We start from the raw sequence: 11,485 nt of genomic DNA on the forward strand, positions 1-11,485 counted from the left end.
CACACACACACACACTCACTCACTCACTCACTCACACACGCATGCACGCGCACACACGCACACCGATAATTGTTCAAAAGTTTAGGGTCAGTCTTTTTTTTTTTAAAGAAATGAACACTTCTATTGATCAAGTATGCATCAAATTGATCAAAAGTGCCAGTGAAGACATTTATAATGTTACAGGTTTCTATTTTTTTAAAAATGCTGTTCTTTTGAACTTTCTATTCATCTGTGAATCCTGCAAAAATCAAATGTATCACGGTTTCCACAAAAATATTGTGCAGCACAACTGTTTTCAACATTGATAATAATCAGAAATGTTTCTTGAGCAGCAGATCAGCATATTATACTGATTTCTGAAGATCACGTGACACTGAAGACTGGAGTAATGATGCTGAAAACAGTTTAACAGATATTCACATAGAAAACAGCTGTTTTAAGTTGTAATAATATTTCACTGTTTTTACTGTATTTTTGATCAAATAAATGCAGTAAAAACAGTGAAATATTATTACAACTTAAAACAGCTGTTTTAAGTTGTAATAATATTTCACTGTTTTTACTGCATTTATTTGATCAAAAATACACTAACAACAGTGAAATATTATTACAACTTAAAACAGCTGTTTTAAGTTGTAATAATATTTCACTGTTTTTACTGCATTTATTTGATCAAAAATACACTAACAACAGTGAAATATTATTACAACTTAAAACAGCTGTTTTAAGTTGTAATAATATTTCACTGTTTTTACTGTATTTTTGATCAAATAAATGCAGCCTTGCTGAGCAGAAAGAGACAGTAAAATATAATACCGACCCCATATTTGGAACAGTAGTGTGTGTGTGTGTGTGTGTGTGTGTGTGTGTGTGTTTGTGTGTGTGTGTGTGTGTGTTTGTGTGTGTGTGTGTGTGTGTTTGTGTGTGTGTGTGTGTGAGTTTGTGAGTGTGTGTTTGTGTGTGTGTGTGAGAGTGTGAATGTGTGTTTGTGAGTGTGTGTTTGTGTGTGTGTGTGAATGTGTGTGTGTGAGAGAGTGTGAATGTGTGTGTGTATCTTTGTGTGTGTGTGTGTGTGTGTGAGTGTGTGTGTGTGTGTGTGAGAGTGTGTGTGTGTGTGTGTGAGAGTGTGTGTGTGTGTGTGTGAGAGTGTGTGTGTGTGTGTGTGTGAATGTGTGTGTGTGAGAGAGTGTGAATGTGTGTGTGTATCTTTGTGTGTGTGTGTGTATGTGTGTGTGTGTTATTTTAAAATTCTGAAACGTGATCTCAGAGTTTTAGAGGTAGATGAATCTGTGCCACTAAAGATTGATTGCAGAATCAAACAGGAATAGAATCTTCTAGCGTCTGAAGTAAGGATAAAAGCCCTGTGCTCTGGTCTTTATTCACGCAACAGCAACATTTAAAAAGGGAAACGTGAAATGACCTCATCGCTTTCACTTCCTCCATCAGAACCTCAGCGTGTGACATCTGCCGGTGGCTTCATGGAGGTCCAGGGAAGCTGAATCATGTTTATGATGTTGATTTAAGCAGTAACACAAGCAGTATCACTGTCGCTGAGATCATCTCAAGAACATCAGCCTGAGTCCATGAGGAGCATCGTGTTCATCTGGTCAGTGGATGGTGAACTGATGCTCTCTGATGGACAGATGTATTTTTTATTTATTATATTTTCATTTGTGAGTGTAGTCCAGTCTTTGAAGGCTTCAGTCTTGGCCAGGCCGCAGACAAAGAGTACTTGGGATTTTATTGAAGATGGATTTAGTTTTTTTTATATTTAAAAGTATCATTTTTTAAAATCACATTTCTATATTCAAAATTGTATATATACAACATTCATCTCACAATATTATTCACGCAGTTGTAATTGTACAAATTTGTATGCAACTTCTGTTCCACCTCTGCAGTGCAAAGATGAATTTATTGGTTCATTTGATTGGTAACAGCTCTGTATATGTATAGTGCCAGGTCTTGTATTGGTCTTGACTAAAACACTGGAGTGTAGCTCATTACATTAACACTCATCTGTGGTCACTTCCTGTTCAGAGCTATTGCAGTAAATCCACGGATCCTTTTTGTGGTCAGAGCTGTTTGAGCACACACACACTCACACACACACACACACACACGTCTGGTCAGCTATCCTTGTGGGGACTCTCCATAGGCGTAATGGTTTTTATACTGTACAGACCGTATATTCTATTGCCCTACACCAACCCTACCCCTAAACCTACCCCTCACAGGAGACTTTCTGCATGTTTAGATTTCCATGAGGAGCATCGTGTTCATCTGGTCAGTGGATGGTGAACTGATGCTCTCTGATGGACAGATGTATTTTTTATTTATTATATTTTCATTTGTGAGTGTAGTCCAGTCTTTGAAGGCTTCAGTCTTGGCCAGGCCGCAGACAAAGAGTACTTGGGATTTTATTGAAGATGGATTTAGTTTTTTTTATATTTAAAAGTATCATTTTTTAAAATCACATTTCTATATTCAAAATTGTATATATACAACATTCATCTCACAATATTATTCACGCAGTTGTAATTGTACAAATTTGTATGCAACTTCTGTTCCACCTCTGCAGTGCAAAGATGAATTTATTGGTTCATTTGATTGGTAACAGCTCTGTATATGTATAGTGCCAGGTCTTGTATTGGTCTTGACTAAAACACTGGAGTGTAGCTCATTACATTAACACTCATCTGTGGTGTTCAGATGTTCAGAGCTATTGCAGTAAATCCACGGATCCTTTTTGTGGTCAGAGCTGTTGCAGCACACACACACTCACACACACACACACACGTCTGGTCAGCTATCCTTGTGGGGACTCTCCATAGGCGTAATGGTTTTTATACTGTACAGACCGTATATTCTATTGCCCTACACCAACCCTACCCCTAAACCTACCCCTCACAGGAGACTTTCTGCATGTTTAGATTTTCAAAAAACGTAATTCTGTGTGATTTATTAGCTTGTTTACCCGTGGGGACCACAATTTAGTCCCCATGAGTCTGTGTGTATTCAGGTTCAAGTCCCCACCAGAATATATAAACCAGTACACACACACACACACACAGTTCATGTGCTCTCCTGTGAAGTTCACGAGATCTTTGGCTGTTATTGCACGCTTTATCGTGAGTGAATCGTGGAAGTGTGTTTGATGCTCAGATCCACCAGCAAAGGGCAAGCGTCACTCATCATGAGCTCATCAGAAACTACTTTACAGAGTTTCTTCACCTGTCAGTCATTGTGTATATTTGGCTCATCTGACATCGGATTGGCTGATGTGTCTTTAGTAGGTGGGATTTGAAGAGCACATGTGTTTGTGTTTGAAGTCAAGAGGAAGCTAGCAAAAAATTATTACACAACAGTTTTTTGTTATACCATAACCAACTTTGGTTCCAGAGTTAACCAAATCCTAAAATAAAATCCTGTCTGACATTTTAGAAGTGAATAATATAATGCAGATCCTGTACAGCTGATCTGAAACGATGTGCCCAGCTAACAAAAATATGTTTATCACGTATTGCTGACATTCCCAGTTTTGAAAACATTATTTCTTAATGTAACGTCCAAAGCCTCCAGTTTTTTTACGTAAAAACTTTTTTCTTGGTTATGTGAACATTAAGGAAACATTCCATTTGGGAACGTTACTTTTAAATGTTCTCTGAACAAGTTGTAACATTTGAAAAAGTGTGTAACACAAACGTTCACCAACATTCCATGAATGACATAAATAATAACTAACATTTTGAAAACATTATTAAAGAGGAGATAACTTTGAGCAAACATTCTAACATTTGTTCATAACTTTGAAAGAACCTTGAAATACATGTTTCTGTTAGCTGGGATAAATGTGAAAAGCAGTACACAAATAAAGCTGTCTAAATTTAAATATAGTCTCTAGGTATCACTTTATCGTGCAGTCCTCTTCCACATGTACATACTAAGTAATTACAATAACTAGGTAATAACCCCAAAACCTAACCATATAGTTACCGTACATTACAGTACATTCTTATGCAAGTACATGTACTGTAAAATAAAAGTGCACCCATCCTCTTTATGCACCGTTTTGATAGATGTCAGAAACACAGTTTTACCCCTAAACTTCCCCTTTAATGTAATTTAGACATTACTTGGTTTCCTTACCAAGCCTCGTACATCATTAGAAGGTTTTACTATCACTATCAAACATGTGCACACAGAGCTGAGAAGCGTTCGAGTTTCACACCGATCACATCACAAACACACTCAGGAACACAGCAGGAGTCACGCGTTCTGTGAACATGAGGTTTAACAGTCTTCAGGAGTTAAAAACAGCGGGTATAATTAAAACAATCCTCATTCAGCTTCTTCTGAAAAAGCTCATGAGTCCTCTCTTCTTCTTTTTGAGGCTGTCCTGCGTCTCGTCTCTGGTGAGCGTGTGTTTAGACGCGTCGTCTGAAGGGTCCGCAGTGTTTTCTTCAATAACCTCGTCACTCGTCTGGTCCTTCTTCCCTTTCTTCCACCGCTTTGTGTTAAAAGGTAGTGTCTTGAGTTTCTTGGACTCTTTCTTCTCGGGCTGAGAGGGAACAGGTGTGAGGTTCTCCAGCTCTTCCGTGGGATTCTCCGGCTCCGGCTCCGGCTCGGGCGGCTCCATCTTACTGAAGAAGTCCTGCAGCGTCTCCGTGCGTCCCGGGATCTGTCCGAGCGCTAGCAGGTATTTGGGATTGTGGTATTTGTGTGCCGGCACTTTCAGATCTCCATGCGTCGCGTCTCCGAGATTGACCTGGAAGCGAGAAGTGGCCGCTGCGGGGCGTTTGGGCACCGCGGCCCGAGACAGCGTTCCCGTTTGGGGCTTACTGATGTGAAACTCCTTAAAGAGGTCCAGTTTGTCTGAGATGGCGTACAGTTGTCGGAAATCGTTATCGTAGAAATCCACCACCTGCCCCGACATCACCGTGATCATGTTTCTGTCCATTCGAGAAGAGCTCCAGGAGAAACTGCAGAGACACAAACACAGCATGAGATATGAAGATGCGTCTGTCAGACTGTAAGCAGGTAACACTCGCTCACCTGTACGTTCCAAACATGACTTTATCTCCGTCGATGAGCATGTACTTGCTGTGGACGTTTCCCGGGATTCTCCCCACGGACAGATTCAACCCGATTCCCTTTACGGTCCGAGTCCGGACGTTCTGACGGAAACACAAACCATTAAACATCGGAAATCGAAATTAGCTGAAATTATAGCTAATGTCTAAGTGGCCGGGTTTTGACTAGACCCATATGGCAAAACTATTTTTTTTGTGGCCAAAATATTAAAAAATTAAAATAAAATAATAATTTGAAATATATTTTAATAGTTTTAAATATTAAAAAATATATATTTTTTAATATTTTAATAGAAGTTAAATATACATTTACATTTAGTCATTTAGCAGACGCTTTCATTCAAATTATGAAAATAGAAGCAATCAAAACCAACAAAAGAGCAATAATAAGCAAGTGCTGTGACAAGTCTCGGTTAGTCTAACGCAGTACATGTAGCAAGTTTTTTAAATTTATTTTTTATATAGTAAATAAATAGAAAACAAGTAGATAAAATAGAAAATGAACAGAGAGAGCTAGTGTTAGAGGCCTTTTTTATTATGAAAATAGAAGCAATCAAAACCAACAAAAGAGCAATAATAAGCAAGTGCTGTGACAAGTCTCGGTTAGTCTAACGCAGTACATGTAGCAAGTTTTTTAAATTTATTTTTTTATATAGTAAATAAATAGAAAACAAGTAGATAAAATAGAAAATGAACAGAGAGAGCTAGTGTTAGAGGCCTTTTTTTTAACAAAAAAGAAAACAAATAGATAAAATGTTAGAATAGAGAGTGCTAGAGTTAGAGGGTCAAATAAAGATGGAACAGATGTGTTTTAGGTCATTCCACCAGGAGGGAACATTTAATGTAAAAGTCTGTGAAAGTGATTTTTTGCCTCTTTGGGATGAACAATAAAGCGCCGTTCACTTGCAGAACGCAAGCTTCTAGAGGCACATAACTCTGAAGTAATGAATTTAGGTAAAGGGGTGCAGATCCAGTGCTGGTTTTGTAGGCAGTGCAGATTGATGAACAGTGATATTTATGTTGTGTTAACATTAAAGCACATTCCTTGCTGAATTTTATGCAAATGTGTTACATGTTCACACATGCTATAGACAAGTTTTTCTTCAAATGTGACGTGTGAATGTATTTTCTTGGCTCGAAGTACATTTTTAAATGCCAAGTGATCAGTTCTTAAAAGAACATTTTAGTAATCTAAAAAACTTTTCTTTGCACTATAAAGAAACTTTTTGTAGAGTGGAAAGATTCCATGGATGTTCTTCATGAAACCATCGACGCCAGTAAACCTTACGAAGCTTACGAAGTACATTTTATATATTTATATTGCTATTTTCATTTTCATTTTAGTTAAAGCTTTAGTAATTTTGCCATTATTTTATTATGTCTATATTTGTTATATTTTAGTAAAATGTTTTGTTTATTTCAGTTAATGTTTATCTTGTTTGAAGAAATGACATGTTTTTCTGGTTTAGTTGTGTACCTTCAGCTCTGTAGCTCCGACCTGCATTCGGCTGCACATGTCCAGAAAGTGCGGCGCTCCCTGCTCGTCCAGAACAATATAGACGGGCACGCCGCGCTTGGACGCCTCAAACAGATCCCGCAGAATCTGCAGATCGGTCAGCAGGTCCATCACGATAGCCACGACCTGGACAAAACAATAGAATCAATCAAAACTAACATTTAATACATCAAACATAAATCATGATTCATCTGATGGAACTGAAGCCTGCTGGTCATTTTTTTTTAAACTCTTCAATATTTCCCGTCCTTGCTTTCTCCATTTTAGTAAAATGTTTTGTTTATTTCAGTTAATGTTTATCTTGTTTGAAGAAATGACATGTTTTTCTGGTTTAGTTGTGTACCTTCAGCTCTGTAGCTCCGACCTGCATTCGGCTGCACATGTCCAGAAAGTGCGGCGCTCCCTGCTCGTCCAGAACAATGTAGACGGGCACGCCGCGCTTGGACGCCTCAAACAGATCCCGCAGAATCTGCAGATCGGTCAGCAGGTCCATCACGATAGCCACGACCTGGACAAAACAATAGAATCAATCAAAACTAACATTTAATACATCAAACATAAATCATGATTCATCTGATGGAACTGAAGCCTGCTGGTCATTTTTTTAAAACTCTTCAATATTTCCCGTCCTTGCCTTCTGTTTCAACAGAGAATGTGTCAATACAGGAAAGAAAATGTGTTTGTCAAAGCATTTCAGTGCTGTTTGTGGTTCTGTTCTTGGAGATCATTGCTGTAGATCACTGAACATCTCACAATGCGTGCTTAATCTGAATGCAAATGAAACTTGAGATTTTTAGTGAATAGTGACTTAGATCTGGGTCTGTTCCTCACACAAAGCAACATATGACTTCTTAATAATATGATATATTTCATGTCCACACTGCACAATCAGAGGTTTCCAGAAGAATGACTCTTCTTTATGCTGATTTACACCCATAGAGATGTGTTTTATGCAGCTTTCACTTTTTCAAACTCTCTTTCTGTTTCTGAGCTTCCAGCTGACATCTTTGTTTAGTTTGTAAAGCCTCAATAAATCCAGCAGGAGTAAATGAGAGCACGTTATAGTTTATTCTGCTGCTGTAAAGCAGAAACTGGCTCTGGAATCCGGCGAGACCGGCCTGCTGTGCTGAGACAGCTTTTCCCGTATATAAAAACAAGAGATTTGCATACAGACAACGAGGATGATTTGTGAGATGATGTTCATGACACACGGATCAGCTCAGCACATTATTACACACACTTCCAGCTTCTTTCACATGACAGATGTTTTGGAAAGTTTCCAGCTACATGTCGAGTGAGTCAGGAACTGGAGGCTGAAGAAACAGACCACCTGATCAAGTCTGAACAAGATCTTAAAGCATCCAGCACTGCAGCAGATGAGAAACAGAGAGACCTGTGACGTGAGGGCCTCACTCAGGTCCTGTAGGCTATAGTCTATCCTCATTGGGCCAGAGGAATCCTCCTATATAAACATGTCCCAGTGCTGTATGTGACATGTGTCTTACAAGTTTTTAAATGTGGAAACAAACAAGTCATCTTAATAATTTACAGATAAAAGTTGATATTTCCAGGTTCCTGTGTGACGGCTCACAGTTGATGGTTTTACATTGAAATGACTGTTTATTCTTAGTTTTGTTCTGATTAGTTGTGCACATGAGGGTTTAACTAGGGTTAACAGAAATGTCAGTAAAATGTCCTGGCAGAAAATAACCAGTACATTTGTGTTTTTTTACAGTGTAAATATAAAAACAGATTTCAGTAATCTGGTACAGTAACCTTATTTCAGTTAATGAAATTTGACTCATTTTCTACCAATGCTACCAATTTTTATGCTAAAGTTCTGGCAACCACAGCTACTGCCAGTTTCACAGTACATTTAAGGGATTTTTTTTTGTTTTTATAAACCAGTTAATTGAGATGGTAACCACATGAGGCACATCTTCAGATACCTGACATGTAAGGAGTGTCATGATCTGATAATGATCACAAGAGAAGAGAAAATGAAACTGAAGAAGCATTACGATGATAAAGGAAAAGATTCCCCTCTATAAATGTTTATCACAGTAACCATACACTGAAACCAAAAATGATTCATCGCATTTACCACATTTTTTAAGGTAAGTGGATGCAATCAATTTATTTGAGCTACATTTAAGTAAACACGTTTAGTTGACTAACTTTCAACTTTTTTTTTTTAAATGTAGCTAAAACAAAATGTTTGCAACCACTTAGCTTTACAATTGAGTATCATTTTTTTCAGCGTATGTTAGTACACTACAATTAAATGATAAATAAATATAATATAGAAGTATAGAAGAAGAAGAAGTATAGAAGTCTGCTTTATTGTCAATTCTTCCACATGTACAGCACATACACACAGAGAATTGAAATTGCGTTACTCTCAGACCCTTAATCTACCTAAACGTGCCTAATGTAATAGTGAATACTGACCTTGCAGGACTCCTGTATGAGTTTGCGGGCCACCTCCTTGATGTGCGGGCTGTTCTCTTTGGGGGGGTGTGTGTGCACCGACACCCGGGTGACCCCTTTGAAGAGCCCGGATGAGGGCCAGCCGATGTCCAGCGGCGGGACCTCGGTGTCCGACATCTGCGGCCAGTACGTGGAGCGCATGGACCCGGCGTCGTCACGCTTGTCTTGACCCGCTGACGCTCCTCCAGCGTCTTCCTCGGGCTTGTATTTGACGAAGCTGCCGGCGATGGCCTTGATTTCCCGCGCCGACAGGAAGTCTTGGCTGTTCTCGTCCTTCAGGAGGGTCTTGAAGGCTCCGTCTCCGTCGGTGATCAGGAGCTCCAGGGCCGCCCGCTGCTGCTCGCTGTAGTAGAACTGCGGCCGGGACTCGGGCACCGCGAGGGGCATGAGCCCGTCCTCCATACACAAGAGCTGCGACTCCGCCATGACGCGCCGCTACCTCGCCTCACGCGCTCCGAATGCCTCACCTGCGCTCACCTGAGCTCGTCGCGAGCCCGCGGCCAGGTGTGTTTCTGCGTGGGCGGAGTTCACACGAAATGCGTTGGAAGGGGAACTTTGTTTCTGCATGACTCCAACAGGAGGGTTGAACTTCATTCCAAAAAACAAGAACGTCCTAATGTGCATATTATATAGTCTATGACTTATTATAATTTCCCATTCATGTTTCTAAATATATCACATGTGACCCTGGACCACAAAACCAGTCATAAGGGGCTTTTATTAAATTTTATTTTTTTAATTGAGATTTATACATAGCCTAGATAATAAATAATCTTTCCACTGATGTATGGTTTGTTAGGATAGGACACTTTTTTGAATTTGAGTCTTTTTTTTTACCACTGGTTAATTGTAAGTGGTTTAGACAGTTGGAGCTGTAACAAAACATAAATAAAAATGATTAAAATAGAAATTAAGTATTAAATATGTGCGTTCTAGAAACCAGTGAAGGCTCTTTAATAGGCTATTCGAGTTGAACTGTGGATCAGTGTCATTCTTTCAGCTGTTTCCTTACTTATTCAGACCAGACCAACATTAAACTATCATTATATCTCCTCTCCTGCTCTGAGACCAGAGACAATCACAAACTACACTCACTTCAAACCGTGTCGTAGTTCTCTACAGGTTGAGTAAGTGTGGCGTCACAGATGAAGGTTGTGCTGCTCTGGCTTCAGCTCTGAGATCAGACCCCTCACACCTGAGACACCTGCATCTGTCTGAGAATAAACTAAGAGATTCAGGAGTGAAGGTACTCTCTGATCTGGAGTGTGGCGTCACAGATGAAGGTTGTGCTGCTCTGGCTTCAGCTCTGAGTTCAGACCCCTCACACCTGAGACACCTGCATCTGTCTGAGAATAAACTAAGAGATTCAGGAGTGAAGGTACTCTCTGATCTGAAACTGGAGACACTGTCCTATTGTGAGTGTTTGTTTACTTCAAGTTTTTAAAATGACTCGAGTTCAGAAACAGAGCTCCACTGTATACTGTAAAATAATATATTTTCTGCCTCATTCTATGATAAGAAACTCTGTGATTTCATGCACTCGACTGATGCTATAATGCAAGTTTGGAGTAAAAATATGTTTTCATTCTCATATATTGTTTTACTGTAATGCTGTATTACGTAGTGACGGGAAAAAACAAATAATGATATCCCTCAAGATTCTTATAATTATCCCGACATATCATCATCATGAATCCTTCTGGCCACAATAAACGTGTAGTGAAAAATCAGACCTTGTGATAGCTGTGTTTCCACATAAAGCTTCACATTATTTTGCTGGTTTCTTGCCTCTGAACACCGTAAATCACTAAGTGCTATGTTAACACATATTACTCTTGACGTTGGCTGCATGGTTAAAAAAATACCTGATGTAAAATTGCAAATAAAAAGAAAGAAATAATCAAAATAAAATGCAATAATAATAAATAAAAAATTGGAACCAAACCTATGCAGAGAAATGTGAACGAAATCGGCCACTAGGTGGCGCTATTGTGTTTTACAGCTCATACATCACACAATGTTTTACACATGCATTAAATAAAAAGAAAGAAATAATCAAAATAAAATGCAATAATAATAAATAAAAAATTGGAATCAAACCTATGCAGAAAAGTTGTCAAAACCAAGACACTTGGCCCTAGAGGTATGTGAGAAATGTGAAAGAAATCGGCCACTAGGTGGCGCTATTGTGTTTTACAGCTCATACATCACACAATGTTTTACACATGCATATAGTATGTAAAGTAATAATAATAATTATTTGCGCTGGAACCCTTAAAAACATTGTGCTTTGTTAACTTTATATATGTGATTTTATTCCGTTTTTCTCCGTTCATAGAATTGCTTTTAGGACTATGTTGTTTTATTTCAGCTTTATTTTAATTAA

The 11,485-nt window shown here is 38.8% G+C and overlaps 1 protein-coding gene across 1 annotated transcript; it reads right to left on the reverse strand.

Annotated features, from left to right (window-relative positions):
• Positions 1-4,094: 4,094 nt before the first annotated feature.
• On the reverse strand, positions 4,095-9,643 carry fam83fb (family with sequence similarity 83 member Fb). The gene is made up of 4 exons (XM_016237796.1): positions 9,061-9,643; positions 6,953-7,117; positions 5,056-5,177; positions 4,095-4,982 (listed from the first exon to the last, which is right to left on the reverse strand). Exons 1-4 carry the CDS (start codon positions 9,523-9,525, stop codon positions 4,346-4,348), a joined length of 1,389 nt encoding a protein of 462 aa, XP_016093282.1. The 5' UTR covers positions 9,526-9,643; the 3' UTR covers positions 4,095-4,345.
• Positions 9,644-11,485: the final 1,842 nt, after the last annotated feature.

The sequence above is a fragment of the Sinocyclocheilus grahami genome, unplaced genomic scaffold (genome assembly GCF_001515645.1).
Source record: "Sinocyclocheilus grahami isolate Dianchi unplaced genomic scaffold, SAMN03320097.WGS_v1.1 scaffold525.1, whole genome shotgun sequence".
NCBI classification, from domain to species: Eukaryota; Metazoa; Chordata; class Actinopteri; order Cypriniformes; family Cyprinidae; genus Sinocyclocheilus; species Sinocyclocheilus grahami.

Coding starts and splice junctions, on each gene's coding strand:
- fam83fb (XM_016237796.1), bottom strand. CDS start 9,525: ATGGCGGAGTCGCAGCTCTTGTGTATGGAGGACGGGCTCATGCCCCTC. Junction 7,118..9,060: donor TCATACAGGAGTCCTGCAAG/GTCAGTATTCAC, acceptor TGTTTTGTCCAG/GTCGTGGCTATCGTGATGGA. Junction 4,983..5,055: donor GTCATGTTTGGAACGTACAG/GTGAGCGAGTGT, acceptor GTGTCTCTGCAG/TTTCTCCTGGAGCTCTTCTC.